This window comes from Pelodiscus sinensis, chromosome 1, assembly GCF_052426305.1.
Source record: "Pelodiscus sinensis isolate ZL-2025 chromosome 1, ASM5242630v1, whole genome shotgun sequence".
Taxonomy (NCBI): Eukaryota; Metazoa; Chordata; order Testudines; family Trionychidae; genus Pelodiscus; species Pelodiscus sinensis.
The window spans coordinates 135,920,216-135,939,674 of record NC_143052.1 but is presented as its reverse complement, the minus strand read 5'-3'; the positions used below and the strand labels follow the sequence as shown (position 1 = coordinate 135,939,674).

At 48.9% G+C, this 19,459-nt stretch overlaps 1 protein-coding gene across 1 annotated transcript in view; it reads left to right on the top strand.

Annotated features, from left to right (window-relative positions):
- Positions 1–416: 416 nt before the first annotated feature.
- Positions 417–19,459, top strand: part of LOC142829940 (scavenger receptor cysteine-rich type 1 protein M130-like) — a 70,982-nt gene continuing 51,939 nt past the window's right edge. Inside the window, 2 exon segments of the mRNA XM_089774575.1 lie at positions 417–480; positions 7,869–8,183. Of these exon segments, the coding sequence (XP_089630701.1) occupies positions 417–480; positions 7,869–8,183 (379 nt within the window).

The following is a 19,459-nucleotide window of genomic DNA, read 5'->3' as shown; positions in this document are numbered from 1 at the left end:
TCTAATGTCTCCCAATTGATGTTTAACACAATATAGAATCTTTCGGGGGGAGAAGCAGCACGAACACAGTTTGTACGGCACTTTTCTCTCCTGCATCAGAGACTGGGGGTAACCGGATGATCTGAGACGCTGGCAAACCTGACGTCAGGAGAGGCTCCTCACTCATATATGGTGATGTTTCTTGCTTTTGAGTTTTACTGGCTGTTTGAGCTGCCTAAAGTCACAGATCAAACCACTGATAATAACTAAAAAGGCAGGTGGGTTTGCTATTGGCTCCTTCCCACAGCTGACACCAGCCTCTGAATCTATATATTCCCCTTCCATGGCTTTGTTGTTACTAGTGAGACTCAAAGGAGCCCTGGCAGGTGTTTGGTGGCAGCCAATGCAGGGGTGGGGGACAGCAGGTCAGGCTGGCAATGAAAGGACATCTCTGCATGCTACTGCTGTGGCTTCTTCTTCTGCCAGTTGAGGACACAGCAGGTAAGTCTCCTCTGTGCTGTTCCTGGGGAGCTCGGTGAACTGGCCTGGCTCTAGAGGCGGGTCTTAGCTGCAACAGAGTTTGAGCTGCTTGCAGATTTTCCCTTGGGGCAGGGAGGCTGTTATAAAAATGGGGAGGCAGGTGACTAAGAATAACAAGAGGCTGGGCATTCACATCACTGAAGGATCGCTGGGAGCACGTTACACTGGTTGCTTGTCTCTAGGTGGAGGTTAAGTTACAGGTTATCATTTATAGACCCCAAATGAGCTGGAACCAGGGTTCCTGTGGGGTCACTTCTCTTCCTGTGCTGCATGGCACAGCTGTGGCCAGCAGAGATCCCCACCCCTTATAAAGGGCAGGAGTGGGTGCCTGGCAGGACTGTGGAACTTATGTCAGCATAAGGGCCAAAATAGCCCAGAGCTGATGAACTTGGCTCACCTCAAACCCCCCTTTTCTGTGGTGTGTTTGGGGAGGACTCATGGCCAGGCTGCACCAGAGAAAGAAGCAGGAAGGACTTTCTGACGTGTCTGGCTGACTGAGACCCTTGTGAAATGGTCACTTGGTGCCACTGGGATTGGCACTTGGTGTTAGTGCACAGAACTGCCTAGAGCCTCGGCTCAGCACCGCTTTAGTATTCTACCTCCATAAATACCCCATTCACTTGGGATCCCACGGAAATGTGGGTTTGGTCCAGATTCAAACAGCTGCAAGAGCCAAGTCTTGGAACCTTCCTCCCCCTTTCACTCTCTCAAGCCAATGTGTGTGTGTTGTTTTGCATGTCTGTGCGTTGTTGTTTGTGTGTGTTGTGCTGCAGTGCCCTGTCCCGATAAGTTTACTGGAAGAAGATTTGTCCTGAAGGAGCCTACCCCCTACCTCTGGGGCTCCTGCTGGAGCAGAGACATTTTGATTCCCAGCTGGAGTTGAGAGAGGCTTGACCAGCAGGAGCCGTGTGGCCAAGGTGCTGTATCTGCCTCCCGTGGCCATGTTGGTTTCACTCAAGGTTGCCCCAGCCCAGTTCCAGGGCTGCTCTCATGCCGCCAGCCCAGAGGGGGCTGCAGGCTGGGTTCTGGTCCGTGTCCCAGCTCCAGGCAGATGTAACAGCAGTAGGAGGCCCAGGGCAGGGCTGACAGCTGCATGTGTGGGTGCATCTTAGGGGAGGAATCTAGTTTGAAGATTCCAAACCTGATCCAAATTCAGGTGAAAATCCCATGTGGGACCCAGACGTGATTTGGCAAATGCAGCCTGTTGGCCTGGGGTTTGCAGCATGAGAATGATCCCAGGGTCTGGCAGGGCAGTGGGGCACTTTATCCAAAATACCCGTGTGAGTGATTGCCTTGGGGAAAAGCCTCCCGTCCGGTGGTTTCCCAGACAGCTCAGTACCTGTGCAGTGAGTGGGGGGCTGGTACCCAGCACATCCGGGGCAAGCCAAGCTGTCGGGCAGAGACTTTCACACTCCCAAGCAGTTCAGCTGTAACACGCTGGGTTAGAGCCCCCCGAAACAGCTGTGCACAGTCAAACAGCAGAGCACTCTGTGGGGCTGCCTGGTGATCAGCCGGACAGTGCAGGGCATGGACAGGTGTTGCCATGTGGAGGGGTACATGAGTGTGCAGCTACTTGTGGGATAGTGTCACGCAGTGATGCCAAGCGCCTGTTCAGCTCTCGTAAAGTTGTGTTGCATTGATGAGGAAATGGGCACCATCTCTGAGATGTGTGGATTTTCGGTGGGAAATATGAATTTGCTTCACATGAGGTAGACACAAAGATGCGGTGAAATACACAATGGAGGGAAGATCAAGCTGTCGTTGCTTTTCCTTTTCCCTCCATGCCCCAGTCTTCCTCCCTGGGCCCTGATCTGCCACGTCAGATTATGTTGCATGATTTTTGACCTACAGTGGGAAAACAAATCTGTGCAATGTGGGGTCCAGGCAAACAAATAAGGAAATATCAGGGATGGACCAAAGCTGCGGGTTTCACGCCCACAGCCAGCTCTGGATCCCCAGTGTTCGGAGAGCTGGACGAGGTCCTTCTTCCAAGCTGGGCTACAGAAGTGCAGCAGGCACATGCTAGGTGCCGTGTGTAATGTGGCTGTTACACTCAAAGGTGTTGACGGCTGCTGTCACAGAGCCTTGAGCTGAAAGTAAATCACAGACATTGTGACAGCCAGTGGGGGTGCCCAGCGCTCTCCAGCCAATGGAGTATTCAAGATCCTTTATGTAGCGGTAACCCAGCTGCAGAAAGTGGGGGGCTACTGCCCAGGACCCAGGGCACATAGTCATGGGGAGGCTGAGCTAGGCCAGGGAATGGGCAGGATGCTGGAGTTGGACTTTGTCCATTGGAGGGAGAAGCCACTAGAAGGGGTTCTGACCAGGATCCTAGAAGGCAGCACAGAAGCAAAGTCTGTTGGGGCTCACTGGAGGGGCAGGCTTTGGAGTTTCTGAGCAAGGAAACTGTTGGCTGTTGTTAGTTTACGCTCCATGCAGGGAAACAGGACTCAGTGCATGTGTGCGTGCGTGCATGTGTGTGTGTGCACGCGTGCACTAGAGCTGTGTCATGTCCCTGGGTCCTGTCACAAGTGAACACACTGAGTTGACTCCAGTGAAAAGAGCCCATTTTCCCGAGTGCTAACAAGGCCCAAGGGGTTTCTTTGGGATGAGCAGAAGGTGCAGGATGGTCTGGGCACATCCTGGTGTAACGCAGTGAACTGCCCTGTTCTCTGAGCTCCATGGAGGCTCCACAGACCTGACATCCCTCGGTCAGCTGTTCCCCACTGCAACCAGCCTGTTTCTGGGGCGCAGTGTGACCCTTCATGTAGCTGTAAGTCAGGGGCATTGTCATGAGCCCCTCACTCACCATGGCTTCTACTCCCCTTCCTGTCCCTTCTTTGCCCACCCTCTCTTGGCCATCCTCTTAAGACCCCCTCTTCTCCCTCCTGCTCCAGAGCCTCGCACTGATCCCTTCTGACTCCCACACAAAGTCCCCTTTGGTCACTCTCTCCTCTGCCCCCTTGCCAGACGCCCTCCTCCCCTTATCCCTTCTGCTCAGCCGGCTTCACCTCCCTCCCCTCTCACCCCTCCGTCCTGCCCCCCATTCCAGACCCTTCCTTCTTCCTGTCTCGCCTCCCTGGCTTCTGCTCCAGTCGCTCCTCCTCCCTCACCCCAATGCAGACCCCCCCATTCCTGCCTCCTGCTCCAACCACCTTCTACCCTCCTCCTTTTGTCCCCACTCCTCCTTCACATAGCTCCCAGGCCCTCCCAATCCCCCCCCCTTTCTGTTCCCCCTTCCCTCCTGAGCCCTGCTCTAGAATCTCACTGGAGAGCTCTCTCGCCACTCCCCCAATCTCCTCCCGCCATTCCCTTCCCTCTCTTCCCTCATGTGTCCCCTTCCTGGTGTTGCTGCTACCCACCCACTCTGGAAACCCCCTCTCCCTCCTTTCTCCTGAGCCCTGCTTCAGCCCCCTCTCCCCACCACCCCCCATCTTGCTCCCTCCCCTCTCCTGCCTCCCCCCTCCCCAGTCCTTCTCCCTTTCATTCCCCATCCCTTCCTCCTGAACCCCCTTTCCATACCAAGTCAATTCCCCACTTTCCATTTCTGCCCTCACCTCCAGACCCATCACCACTCACTACTTCTCCCTCCTGTCCCACACTGCCTGTGCTGCACTGCACTGCAAACCCAAACTCTGCCGTCTGGCCCCAGCACCCTGCCCCTCCTACTCCCCCACCTCCCTGTCACAGGGCCTGGGCTGCCCCTCACAGTGCCTGGGCCCTGTCTAGTCCCTGAGCCACACAGGAGCAGCCATGTTCCCTGTGGGCTTCAGTCCCATTGCAAACCGAGCCGGGGGCAGCCGGCCTAGCTCTGGGCAGCCTCCCTCCCACCCACAGACTGTAGGGAGGTGGCGGCATCTTGCTGGCTGCAGCCCCAGTGAGGGGGCAGGAGATGGCGCCGTTGGGAACGAGGAAAACTCTGAGAGTTTGCACATTTGTCGTGTTCTCCTGGGACAGATGCAGCCCCCCAATTTTCTGGAGTGGGGATAACATGGCGGGAGCTGCAGCACTGGCAGTCCAAGTGTGAGGCCTGAGGTGGAAGAGGGCAGAGCCACAAGGCAGCTCTGGACATATCCCAGTCTCCTTGCTCTGCGGGTGGATCCCAGCTGCTGGGCACCATCTCTGCTGTGGTAATGCTGGGAGGGGCTCTGTCATGATCATGAGAGATGGCCAGTAGCCTGGGGACTAAGGGGTTAACTACACCTAAGCCAGGTGGAGTGGCCAATAAGAATTCAAACTGGGACAAAGGAGTTTTTGGTTTTTTTTTCCCTCCTGGGGCCTTGGCAGTTCTTCTTCAGACTGAGGGAGACAGACATGTCTCTCTCTCTCCAAGAAACCATTCTTCACTTTCTGTAAGTAGGGTAAAGTTTAGATCAATCCGTTTTATTGTTTTATGGTTAGGGAAATGGGATCTGATGTCTGTGCACTTATCCAAAAAATGTTTGGGTTTTCTTTGTAACTAAGTTCTAGGACCATGGTGGAGTTTCTCCATGGGTATATTATTTGTGACTTTTCCATCTAGTCGTTATGCTTGCAATGGAAATATTGTAGCGATAACACTGGCCTACAATTTTTTAGAAGTCGTCTGCTTCAGAGATAAAATGTGCTATTTATTATGTATTTTGATGTGCTGAATTCAAATATGACAATTAAAACAACTGATTGGCTACTGTTTCCAAGATATTTAAGTTTTTACATTTTATGTCTATGTATATTGTGTAGATAGTAGAGTTTTAATCATAAATTGTAAACCTAGGTCTTTTCCTGTGTTTATGGTTGCTTTACATGATAATATTTCACCTGTCCTGTTTATGTAAGACTTTAAAAATCAGCAAAAGGGTTATATAAATACAATTTATTATGAAACAAAAGGCAAAAAACTATTATGTACATAGTTTAGTCCTATTCAGTGTCTACTCGGCGCTTCTTGGTTTGTCTCTTGTATTCATTAAATGGAGCATCTCTTGTCACTGTCCAGCAATAGTCTGCAAGCATTGATGGGCTCCATTTGCCCTGATAGCATTTCTCCATTGTTGCAATGTCCTGGTGAAATCGATCGCCGTGCTCGTCGCTCACTGCTCCGCAGTTTGGTGGAAAAAAATCTGGATGAGAGTGCAAAAAATGTATCTTTAGTGACATGTTGCAACCAAAGCTTTTGTATGCCTTGAGTAGGTTTTCCACCAACAACCTGTAGTTGTCTGCCTTGTTTCCGAGAAAATTTATTGCCACTAACTGGAAGGCTTTCCATGCCGTCTTTTCCTTGCCACGCAGTGGATGGTCAAATGCATCATCTTGAAGAAGTTCACGAATCTGAGGACCAACAAAGACACCTTCCTTTATTTTAGCTTCACTTAACCTTGGAAATTTTCCACGGAGGAACTTGAAAGCTGCTTGTGTTTTGTCCATAGTCTTGACAAAGTTCTTCATCAGACCCAGCTTGATATGTAAGGGTGGTAACAAAATCTTCCTTGATTCAATAAGTGGTGGATGCTGAACACTTTTCCTCCCAGGCTCCAATGACTGTCGGAGTGGCCAATCTATCTTGATGTAGTGGGAATCTCTTGCACGACTATCCCATTCACAGATAAAACAGCAGTACTTTGTTTATCCAATCTGCAGACCAAGCAAGAGAGCAACAACCTTCAAATCTCCACAAAGCTGCCACTGATGTTGGTCATAGTTTATGCACCTCAAAAGTTGTTTCATGTTATCATAGGTTTCCTTCATGTGGACTGCATGACCAACTGGAATTGATGGCAAAATATTGCCATTGTGCAGCAAAATAGCTTTAAGACTCGTCTTCAATGAATCAATGAACAGTCTCCACTCATCTGGATCGTGAACGATGTTGAGGGCTGCCATCACACCATCAATGTTGTTGCAGGCTACAAGAGCACCTTCCATGAAGAAGAATGGGACAAGATCCTTTTGACGGTCACGGAACATGGAAACCCTAACATCACCTGCCAGGAGATTCCACTGCTGTAGTCTGGAGCCCAACAGTTCCGCCTTGCTCTTGGGTAGTTCCAAATCCCATTCAGTTCACCTTGTGTTATGAGGTGTGGTTCAGAGGAGGAGGATGGGAGAAAATGTGGGTCCTGTGACATTGATGGTTCAGGATCAGAAGTTTCATCCTCTTTCTCTTCCTCGTCTGACTCAAGTGAGAATGATTCTGGTGCATCAGGAACCGGCAGTCCTTCTCCGTGGGGTACTGGGCATATAGCTGATGGAATGTTTGGATAATGCACAGTCCGCTTTTTTTTCTTTGACACACCTTTCCCAACTGGAGGCACCATGCAGAAGTAACAATTGCTGGTATGATCTGTTGGCTCTCTCCAAATCATTGGCACTGCAAAAGGCATAGATTTCCTTTTCCTGTTCAACCACTGGCGAAGATTTGCTGCACAAGTGTTGCAGCATATGTGTGGGACCCACCTCTTGTCCTGATCTCCAATTTTGCAGCCAAAATAAAGGTGATAGGCTTTCTTAACCATAGTGGTTATACTGCGCTTTTGTGATGCAAAAGTCACTATCCCACAAACATAGCAGAAGTTATCCGCACTGTTCACACAAGTACGAGGCATCTCTGCTCACTTTGGCTAAACAGAAATGTGTCCCTTTGCAAAATCAAACACTGACAAATAAGAGAGCACAACACTGTATGATTTCTAGAGCTGATATAGGGCAATTTGTTCAGCAGAGTGATGTAAGCTTTGTTATGATTGCATCATCCATGACTTCTAGGAATAACACGATGCAATTCATATCATGTATGACGCAATACCAGCTTCAGATTGCATCATTCATTGGTTTGCCTAAAAAGCAAGTACTGTCCAAACCCAGTCATAGATTTATTCATAGATCCAGTCAAAGATGTATTTTAGTCATTTCTGGTTTAAATTGAGATCCCTTCCCTTTATAACTCACTTATCCTCCACCATTCGCAAGTCAAGGGTCATATAGAGTGACCCAGAATTAGTAAAGTTTGACTACATTTATTTCAGAAGCATTTTGGCTGTAGAGCAGTGTAATAAGGGTTCTTTCTCTTTTATTTTTATTAACCTGGTATTGGTTAATGGTTGTGTCCTGGTTTGTACTTTAGGGGTGAGATTTCCCAAGTGAGCTCTCCCCTTATTTTTGTATCAATACTTGGGTGGTGGCAATAGAGTTTTTATTTCCAAAATCTAGGTTGTTAAGGTTTTTTGGGGGAAATTTTATACTAAAGCCTGGTAGAGAAGGTTTTGGGGTACTTTTGCTGGCCCCCACTTCTGCATTTATCATGCCAGAGTGGGGAAGGACTTATGATAGGCTCCCTGCTCACACTTACCCTGCTCTGTGTCTCTTTGAAGGTGCTGACGAGCTGAGGCTGGCGGATGGAGGCAGCCCCTGTGCCGGGAGAGTGGAGGTTAAACACCAGGACCAGTGGGGGACGGTCTGTGACGATGGCTGGGGCATGGAAGATGCTGGAGTGGTTTGCAGGCAGCTGGGATGTGGAGCTGCCATCAGCGCCCCTGGCAGAGCTCAGTTTGGATCAGGATCTGGACCAATTTGGCTGGATGATGTTGCCTGTGATGGCACCGAGTCTGCTCTCTGGGACTGCAGGAAGAGAGGATGGGGTGTGAATTACTGTGGTCATGGAGAGGATGCTGGAGTGACGTGTTCAGGTAATAACCAGCCCCCTCAGTCCTGAACGGCCAGTCCCCTGAGACCAAAGGGCTTAGGCCCAGAGGGTGTCCTGGGCCTGTGACCTAGTGAGAAATAAACCAAAGCCAGAGCCAGTCCTGTTACTGTTGCTGATACTGAGCTGTAACTATCACTGCTCACCTCCCCGGGCACTGGCCATCCCCTGTGACTGGGAAGTGGTTTCATTGTTGCATTTACCACGATCCCAGCACCTCGTCCTTCCCTCTGAGTGGCTCCCGTTTTACTGTTCCTTTGCTGAACATGAGCCAGTGACAGGGAGGGTCTGAGCCCACCGGTGGTACCTGCGGCCAGGGCGGGGGCTCATGTGGGAGAGATCCGTGACTCAGCCAGGAGCTTCCCGCTGAAGGTTTCCATGTGATGTGATTGTTCATTAGGGCACTAGCGGTGCCTGCCCACAGGGTCCTGTGGCCGTGGTTGGCACCTGCCATTGTGGAGGAAAGTACTTGGCAAACTCATTGTCAGGGGAAAAACCGAAGAAATCCCATTGAATTAGCAAACTTGCCTGTCTGCAAATAACGTGTCTGTCTCTCTAGAACCACTGGCTTTAGTTTAAAGATTCTGTGTGATTTTTCTATTGGGATTTCCAAAAAGGCCAGCAGAGTTTGGTGCCCAGTTTGCATTGACTTTCAGTGAAACATCTGATACTCAAAGCCTACAGCCCAGATTTTTAGAAAGAACGTATAATATCTAACACTGCAGATAGGTGCCCAGCGGAATTTATAGTGTGTCTGCTGCCAAAGTCCCAGCAGCTTTGGAAAATTGCACTAGGCACCAGCCTGCCTTTCTAGGTACCTGAATGCCCTTTAAAAACTGGTCCTAAGTCTTTATTTTTTAATGGAACTTAAGCTGCTAAGTAACTGGGGGTATGTCTACACTACAGCGCTAATTCGAACTAAGCTAATTAATTTGAACTAAGCTAATTCAAATTAGTGCATCTAGACTTAAAAACTAGTTTGAATTAGCATTTTGCTAATTCGAACTAGCATATCCACATTGAGTGGACCCTGAACCGAGGTTAAGGATGGCCGGAAGCAGTGCCAGCAGGGCATCAGGTTAGGACTTAGAGTGTGGAGCTGCTGCCTCAGGCTAGCCAAGGGCTGTGCTTAAAGAGACCTGACCCCCACCCCGGACAGACAGTTCTCAGGGTTCCCCACTTGCTGGTCTAACTCGATGAAGGACAGCAAAGCAGTCCTGTCTTGGAGTGCCCTGAATGCCCGCACTTGGCATATCACAGCACTCGGCCATCAGCCCGGCTGCACTTGCCGCAGGCTGCCATCCGGGGGAGTCAGTCAGGGGGCTGTCAGGATCCAGGAGACCCTGCAGGAGAGCTTCCACACCGAGGAGCCCGCAGAGCCACCCCAGTCCTCCCCATCAGGGGCTCATGCACCCTTCCTCCCTCACCTCCTTCCACTTACCCTTCTCTAGCCCTCCTGCCTGATGTAAAAAATAATGGACACATGTGTTCAAAAATAGAAACTCTCTTTATTTAACAAAACTGGGGTGTGTGTAGGGGGGGGATTAACCTCTGGGGAGACTGGGAAAAGGAGGTGGGAGAGAGGAGAGAGAGGATGGGAGAGGGGAGGTGGAAACCTGGGAGGAGGGAGCTGGAAGGGGGAAGCCAGGGGAAGAAGGTGGAGGAGAAGTATAAAACTATGGTATGCCATATCTTCAGTACTGTGTACAGACGTGGTCTCCTCACCTCAAAAAAGATATTTTGGCCTTGGAAAAGGTTCAGAAAAGGGCAACTACAATGATTAGGGGTTTGGAACAGGTACCATATGAAGAGAGGCTAAAGAGACTGGGACTTTTCAGCTTAAAAAGAGGAGACTGAGGGAGGATATGATAGAGGTCTATAAAAGCATGAGTGGTATGGAGATGGTGAATAAAGAAAAGTTCTTAATTAGTTCCCATAATAGAAGGACTAGAGGACACCAAATGAAATGAATGGGTAGCAGGCTTCAAACTAATAACAGAAAGTTCTTCTTCACGCAGCACATGGTCAACCTGTGGAACTCCTTGCCACAGGAGGCTGTGAAGGCTAGAACTAGAACAGAGTTTAAAGAGAAGTTAGATAAAGTCATGGAGGATGGGTCCATGGAGTGGTATTAGCCAGGGGGTAGAAATGGTGTCCCTGGCCTCTCTTTGTGGAAGGCTGGAGATGGATGGCATGAGACAAATGGCTTGGTCATTGTCTTCGGTCCATCCCCTCCGGGGTACCTGGTGTTGGCCGCTGTTGGCAGACAGGCTACTGTGCTAGATGGACCTTTGGTCTGACCCAGTATGGCCGTTCTTATGTTCTTCTGTTCTAAGCTCAGGGTCAGGGGTCTCACTGGACCACCTTGATTTTCATGCAAACCTGCTCCTGGGTTTGCATGTGGCCTTTGGTAGCCAGGTTTGCAGCTATCCTGCCGTAGATGGCCACTTTCCTGTGCCTAGTGCAGAGGTCATGGATGAGGTCCACGATCTCTGCACTAGACCAGGTGGGCGCCTGCCTCTTGCGGCCCCGGGCAGGTTCCTGGGAGCCACCAGACTGGTCCCAGGAAGAGGCGGAGGGCTGGGTGGCAGCGGGTGGCTGGTTTGTGCCGTGCCAGGTGCAGGGTCTGCTGGCTGGGTGCTGGCAGGCTTGCACCTGGCACGGGCAGCGTAGTCAGACCGTGGCCCTTTAAGGGCTCCGGGGCTGGGAGGGGGGCAGAAGAGTTTCCCTGGTTTGGCCCAGAGTGGCCACCAGGGCAAGCTGGGGAGGGCTAGCCTCCCACTAGTTCGAATTAAGTGGCTACACAGCCCTTAATTCAAACTACTTAATTCGAACTCGGCGTTAGTCCTCGTAGAATGAGGTTTACCTAGTTTGAATTAAGCGCTCCGCTAGTTCGAATTAAGTTCGAACTAGCGGTTTGTATGTGTAGCGCCTATGAAAGCTAATTTGAACTAACAGCTGTTAGTTTGAATTAACTTTGTAGTGTAGACATACCCTCGGATACTTTAGACATTAATACTCTTGGGCTAAAATCCAGATGGTTATTAAGGGGACCAGGGAATGGGAGGATCTTCCCAAATTGTCCAGAATTAGTTAGCCCAGATCATTCCCCAGACTGTGTGTAACTTTTCATGCTTTGGGCAAACTATTAATAGAAAGTTATAAAGTCTCTGGTGCCCTGTAGAACAGGCATGGAGGCATTTGTGGTACTTCAGTTATTAATGTAACAACTATGGGCCATTATAAGTTTTATTTAAACTTCTCTTGGTTCAACATTTCATAGGAGTAATACAGTCTTATGAAAACAGCACAAGGAAGAGGAGAATATTTCTATCATTCCAAAACTTTTAGCAGCTTCCCTGGCAGTAGGAGCTAGGGGTAGTGTTTAGTCTTAACACTTTCCTGTATTTTGAAAGTTTCAATGACAAACCTTTAATTCTCTCCACGTGGGGTGGGGGTGAAGTGGAGGGAGTTACAAACAATTTTCCAGTATTTAAAAATAAATTAAAAAGACCGGAGGAGAAAAACCCATAGTAAAAAGACCCGTCATTGCCAGGACTCTGAAACGCTACAGATTTAAAATATATTGGCCCTTGCAGATGTGAATTCCCTAACCCAGTGTACACGGGGAAATGTAATTGGAGAAAGGCCCCACTATTGGGACACACTTTGCTGATTTCTACACTGCTCCTTTGAAATGGGCCAGTGAAAGGATCTGAGTCCCTACTCCCATGTCCTTTCCCAGAGCCCTGCCTGACCTCGAGGGCTCCCTTTCCACCCTCCTGTACAGCAGAGTTCTTGTACCCCAACAAGGCTCGTGCCCAACCTTGCTGTGGTTCCTGAGGAACAGAGGGCAAGGTGTTCCTGCTCCGGGGTGCTCTCTCTGCTTGGGATACTTTCTTGACTGTTACATACAGTGAGGAGCACCCCTACTGACACATAAAACACATGGCTCTGTGGGGCACCATGACATTTGATGCCCATAGAGCTGAGTGCCACCTATGGACCCCATTCCCTCGACTGCCTTGCCTTGGCCTGATGGCTCTTCACCATCTCCGGCCTCCAACCTCATCTCTTAGCTGGCCCCCATGGGCTGTGCCCATCCCCCACTCTCCAGGCAGGTACCAGTGTGGGCTGGGGGACTTGGGAGGAGCAGGGGGCAGCTGTTCAGAGGCACCTGGAGAGAAGTGGTGGTTTCCTCTTCTCTCAGCCAGGTGGGTGGCTCCCTCTGGCCTGTACTCACACCACTCACTGCCCCTGCCCCTCCCGCCTGCTCCCCTGAGGGGAACCTCCCTCCCTTCCCTGCTCCTGCTGTGGGCTGAGACTCTCCTGAGCTGCCAGCCAGGGGCCATTTGCAACAACGTATACAGCCCGTCTGGTCCGAGGGAGTTGGCAGCCCAATGCTGAGGCCCTACGCACCCCAGCACTGGCACCTCCCCCCACAGATCAGCCACTACTCCTGTGCGGGGGTTGCCAGTGCTGGGCTGTGTAGGGCTCCAGCATCAATAGGGGCAGCCATGCCTACAGTTCAAAGAAATGATGAATTACCAGAACACTTACCTGTCACTGCTCAGGTCCAGCGTGGGGGTGGGTGGGGAGCTGCATAGGCCTCCTGCTGGAGCTGCCCTGGAGTGTGTGTGTGGGGGGGAGGGGGTTTTGGGGCCAGAGGGGTTATCTAACATGGGCTAAAGGGGGAGATCCAGGAGGCAGCTGGGGGAAGGGGGCAGCCTCCCACTAGTGCACTCTGATGTGATTATTCCTCTTTACTCGTCTCTGGTGAGGCCACATCTGGAGTATTGTGTCCAGTTCTGGGCCCCCCACTACAAAAAGGATGTGGACGCATTGGAGAGGGTCCAGCAGAGGGCAGCCAAAATGATTAGGGGGCTGAAGCATATGACCTATGAGGAGAGACTGAGGGAGCTGGGTCTATTTAATCTGCAGAAGAGAAGAGTGAGGGGGGATTTGATAGCAGCCTTCAAGTTCCTGAAGGGAGGTTCCAAAGAAGATGGAGAGAGGCTGTTCTCAGTGGTGACAGATGGCAGAACAAGGAGCAATGGTCTCAAGTTGTGACGTGAGAGGTCCAGGCTGGATATTAGGAAAAACTATTTCCCTAGGAGGGTGGTGAAGCACTGGAATGGGTTACCTAGGGAAGTAGTGGAGTCTCCATCCCTAAAGGTGTTTAAGTCTCAGGTTGACAAAGCCCTGGCTGGGTTGATTTAGTTGGGATCGGTCCTGCCTTGGGCAGGGGACTGGACTTGATGGCCTTCTAAGGTCTCTTCCAACTCTATGGTTCTATGATTCTATGTCCTGGTGCATGGGCAGGGGGGATGGCTGTGCAGAATGGCACTCTCCAGGCCTGGACCAGGGCAGAGTGGGGAGACTATGGAGGCTATAACCACCACTGTGCTGAGTGGCCCAGCTGTGCTGGGGCCTATGGCTCCTGCAGTAGGGGCCAAGGTTGTGTTGCCCGCCTTGGTGGTGCCCCTTGGGGTGAGGGCTGCGGTGGTGGGTCTGGTATTGGGGCTGAGGGCTGGGGAGAGGGGTTTGGGTAAAGGGGGCATTTAACCTAGGCAAGTGGCAGGCAAGATGGTGGAGCTCTAACCCCAGCTGGCCAGTCCCTTGGTTGTGCGGCTGCCCCCAGTGGTCACTCTGTGGTATCACTGGCCCCTGCTCATGCTGCTATTAGGGTATGTCTAGACTACATGTCTCAGTCAATGGAGCCATATAAACTAGTTTACCCGGCGTAGGCAAAGAAGTGGGGATTGAAATAATCCCCACTTCATTAAAATAAGCATGGCTGCCGTGCTGTGCTGATGATCAGCTGATCCAGCACAGCGTGGTAGTCTAGACGTGGCTCCATCAGCTGGGAAAGCCTTTGCCGACCAATCCCTTATGCCCTGTCAATCATGCTGGCCTAGAGCATTAGATTCTCCCCATTGCCTTTGGGTCATCTCAGGCCCCTGATTTCTCACCAGCCCTGCCCCTGCATTTTGGGAGTGGGAAATGACCAACCAAAAACACTTACCAAGGGGCCAAGCAATCCCTTTACACTGACAATACAAGTGCCCTGCCTTGTACCGCTCCCCTGGCAAGTGCATGGCACAGAGTCATTCTCATCTGAACCTCGCCAGAACACGGGAGCTACCAGCTACACACAAAGAGGTACCAGAGGAACAGATCCTTTAGTGCCCCTTTCCGTAAAACTGCCCCTGTGTCTCCGCTGGAGCTGCATGTTTGCCGTCGGAATGAAGGGAGGGTGGTTCCCAACCCCATGCTGAATGTTGGAGAGGTGGGTTGGTCTTTCCATGGACTTTACAACTATGTCCATTCTTGTGACTAAGACTCATCTGCCTTGGATTTAGGTGCAGGGCCAACCCATAGGGCCAAACCCAGTATCCCTTGCTCAAGCAATCAGTCACTGACTGCAGTGGGACTTCACTTTACAGTGAGTAGAAAGAGAATGAAGGATTTGGGGTTGGGCTCATTCAGAATTATCCCACAAATAACCAGCCAGCCCTGTGCGCTAGATCTCACCTAGAGCAAACACACAAGGATCCGTGATGATTTTGAGGGGTGCTGTCCTGATAGAACACAAGAAAACTTTCCAAAAGGCAGCAGCTGTCGTCTGGGGTGAAGTGTTGCTGTAGCCATGTCAGTCCAGGACAGGAGTGACAAAAGCTGGGGGAGGTTATATTCTCTGTTAGACCAAGGTCTGTTGTAAACAGACAAGTGTTTTACCCTTCAGAACAGAGTCATGTGTAAACACAGAAGTGTGTCCCTTTCACCAACAGACATCAGTCCAATAATAGACAGTAGCTCCCCCACCGTATCTCCCTCAGCCCTTCTCATATGCTTTCACTTTTCATTCCTGGTTGGAGTCAGGCCAGACTTTGCCAAAACATTCTCCTCGCCCAGGTCCCCTGCTGCAGTCAGTGCACTGGCTGGCAGTGCTCAGGGAATGCACCAGGATGGCTCAGTGAAGGAGACGGTTATCTGTAGGGCCACAGCCTCAGTCACTGCAGGAGGAGAAGGTAAGTAGCCAATACAGAAGAGGGTTGTTGCAAGAAAAGAGGGATTTTCCCTGAGAGTTTGTTCCTGGCTGCTATGGGCCAGAGTGACACAAGGTGCCAAAACTGAGAGGAGGGCATGTACCAAGCTGTGCCCGTGAGCCTCTTCTTACCCTGCAGAAAGTGCACAGACTCCTCTGTGCACCACTTGCGTTGAGTTCTCCCCACCAGTAGCACTGCAGTTCCCAAGAAGCAGTGAATCGTAGAATCATAGAGCTGAAAGAGACCTCAGGAGTCATCGAGTCCAGCTCCCTGTCCAAAGCAGAACCAACCCCAACTAAATCATCATAGACAGGGCTTGGTCAAGCCGGGACTTATAGACTCATAGACTTTAAGGTCAGAAGGGACCATTATGATCATCTAGTCTGACCCACTGCACAGTGCAGGCCACAGAATCTCACCCACCCCTCCTAGAATAATCCTCTCACCTCTCTCTCAGATATTGAAGCCTTCAAATACTTTGAAGACCCCAAGATGCAGAGAATCCTCCAGCTGTGATCTGTACCCCATGCTACAGAGGAAGGCGAAAAACCTCCAGGGCCTCTGCCAATCTACCCTGGAGGAAAATTCCATCCCAACCCCAAATATGGCGATCAGCTAAACCCTGAGCATGTGGGCAAGACTCATCAGCCAGACACCCAGAAAGTTCTCTAGTAACTCCTATCATCCCTCCATTGACCTATTTCCCACTGATAATGAATGGTCAATTACTTACCGAGATCATGTTATCTCCTCAAACCATCCCCTTCATAAACCCACCTAGTTTAATCTTGAAACCAGATAGATCTTTTGCCCCCACTACTTCCCTTGGAAGGCCGTTCCAGAACCTCCCTCCTATATGGTTAGAAACCTTCGTCTAATCTCAAGTCTAAACTTCCTACTAGCCAACTTATATCCATTTGTTCTTGTGTCCACATTGGTATTAAGCTTAAATAATTCCTCTCCCTCCCTGGTATTTATCCCTCTAATATATTTAAAGAGTGCAATCATGTCCCCCCTCAGCCTTCTTTTGGTTAAGATAAACAAGCCAAGCTCCTTGAGTCTCCTTTCATAAGACAGGTTTTCCATTCCTCGGATCATCCTAGTGGCCCTTCTTTGTACCTGTTCCAGTTTGAATTCATCCGTCTTAAACATGGGAGACCAGAACTGCACACAGTATTCTAAATGGGGTCTCACCAATGCCTTGTATAATGGCACTAACACCTCCTTATCCCTACTGGAAATACCTCGCCTAATGCATCCCAAGACCGTATTAGCCTTTTTCAAGGCCATGTCACAATGGCGGCTCATAGTCATCCTATAATCAACCAGGACTCCAAGGTCCTTCTCCTCCTCCGTTACTTCCAACTGATGTGTCCCCAGCTTATAACTAAAATTCTTGTTATTAATCCCTAAATGCATAACCTTACACTTCTCACTATTACATTTCATCCTATTGCTATCACTCCAATTTACAAGATAATCCAGATCTTCCTGTATGATATCCCGATCCTTTTCTGAACTGGCAATACCTCCCAACTTTGTGTCATCCGCAAATTTTATCAGGACACTTCCACTTTTGGTGCCAAGGTCAGCGATAAAAAGATTAAATAAAATTGGCCCCAAAACTGATCCCTGAGGAACTCCGCTAGTAACCTTCCTCCAACCTGACAGTTCACCTTTCAGTATGATCCGCTGTAGACGCCCCTTTAACCAGTTGCTTATCCACCTCTCAACTTTCATATTAATCCCTATCTTTTCCAATTTAACCAATAATTCCCCATGTGGTACTGTATCAAATGCCTTACTAAAGTCGAGGTAGATTAGATCCACTGCATTTCCTTTACCTAAAAAAATCTGTTACTTTCTCAAAAAAGGAGATCAGGTTGGTTTGGCACGATCTACCTTTTGTAAAACCATGTTGTAATTTGTCCCAATTGCCATTAGCCTCAATGTCTCTAACTACTTTCTCCTTCAAAATTTTTTCCAGGATCTTACATACTACAGATGTCAAACTAACAGGCTTATAGTTACCCAGGTTGCTTTTTTCCCTTTCTTAAAAATCGGAACTATATTAACAATTCTCCAGTCAAATGGTACAACCCCTGAGTTTAAAGATTTATTAAAAATGTTTGCTAATGGACTTGTAAGTTCATGTGCCAGTTCCTTTAATATTCTCGGATGAAGATTATCTGGGCCCCCCGATTTACTCCCATTAAGCTGTTCAAGTTTGGCTTTTACCTCAGATATGGTAATATCTACCTCCATATCTTTAGTCCTATTTGTTATGTTACCATTATCCCTAAGCTCATCATTAGCCTCATTAAAGACTGAAGCAAAGTATTTGTTTAAATATTGGGCCATTCCTAGATTATCCTTAACCTCCACTCCATCCTTAGTAATTAGCGGCCCTACTTTTTTTGTTTTTTTCCTACTTATATGGCTATAAAACCTTTTACTATTGGTTTTAATTCCCTTTGCAAGGTCCAACTCTACCTGACTTTTAGCCTCTCTCACTTTGTCCCTACATGCTCTAACCTCAATAAAGTAGCTTTCTTTACTGATCCCTCCCATTTTCCACTCCTTATATGCTTTCTGCTTTTTCTTAATCACCTCTGAGATGCTTGCTCATCCAGCTTGGTCTAACATATCTGCCTAGAAATTTTTTCCCTTTTCTTGGAATACAGGCTTCTGACAGCTTCTGCAACTTTAACTTAAAATAATTCCAGGCCTCCTCCACTTCAAGATCCATAATTTCTTTAGTCCAATCAACTTCCCTAACTAATTTCCTTAATTTATTAAAGTTAGCCCTTTTGAAATAAAAACCCTAGTCTCAGATTTATTTTTGTTTATCCTTCCATTTAATTTGAACTGAATTAGCTCATGATCACTCGAGCCAAGGTTGTCCCCTACAACCATTTCATTTATGAGGTCCTCGCTACTCACCAAAACCAAATCTAAAATAGCATCCCCCCTTGTTGGTTCACCAACTACTTGATGAAGGAATTCATCAGCTATCACATCTAGGAAAATCTGAGCCCTATTATTATTACTAGCACTTGTTCTCCAGTCTATATCTGGAAAGTTGAAATCTGCCATGATTATGCAGTTTCCATGAGTATTTACTTCATTAAAAACATTAAAGAGGTCTCTATCCATATCCAAATTGGATCCTGGTGGTCTATAACACACCCCAAGAACTATCCCAGGGGAGGATCTGATAGTTTTCTTTCCCAATATGATTTTTGCCCAAACAGACTCTGTCTTCTCCATTCCATCACTTTTTATTTCTTTACAATCTACCTCATCTTTGATATACAATGAGACTCCACCACCTTTACCCTTATTTCTGTCTTTCCTAAACAGCACATACCCTTCAATACCTGTACTCCAGTCATGCCTAGTATTCCACCATGTATCTGTTCTTCCTATAATATCTGGTTTCACTTCCTGGACCAATAGCTCTAGTTCCTCCTTTTTGTTACCTAGGCTCCTTGCATTGGTGTACAAATATCTTAATTTTTGCTGTTTGGCCTCATTCACATTCTTTACCCAATTTGGCACGGATGTTATACCTCCAATATGACCTATTAGACTAGTATCCACCCTATCCTTCCTTATGTTCATTCTCCTACCCCCAGCTATATCCTTTCTTACTTCTTTTTCCTCCCTCTGGGTATGTCTACACTACCACCCTAGTTCGAACTAGGTAGTTCGGACTAGGCTTCCTATTCCGAACTACTGTTACTCCTTGTGGAACTACCTAGTTCGTGCTGCGTGTAGCCGCGGGGCACGGAGTCCGAGCTAGCGGACATTTAAAAATGGCGGCGCCCGGCAACATGCAAATGAAGCCTGGGAAATTCAAATCCCGGGCTTCATTTGCAACTCCAGTTGACTACATTACCACCCTAGTTCGAACTAGGGTGGTAGTGTAGACATACCCTAACAGTGTTAAAATCCGGCGTAGAGATTACTTGGACATCTCCGAACCGACTACCCCAAATTCCTAGTTTAAAGCTCTTTTAATCAGTTGAGCCAGCCTCCATCCTAGAAGTCTATTTCCCTCCCTACTTAGGTGAAGTCCATCCCTAGAGAACAGTCCTCTGTCCATAAATGCCACCCAGTGACCATACATCCCAAAGCCCTCCTTATAGCACCATTGCCTAAGCCATCTATTGATCATCATAATTCTGTTACATCTTCGTTGCCCTTCTCT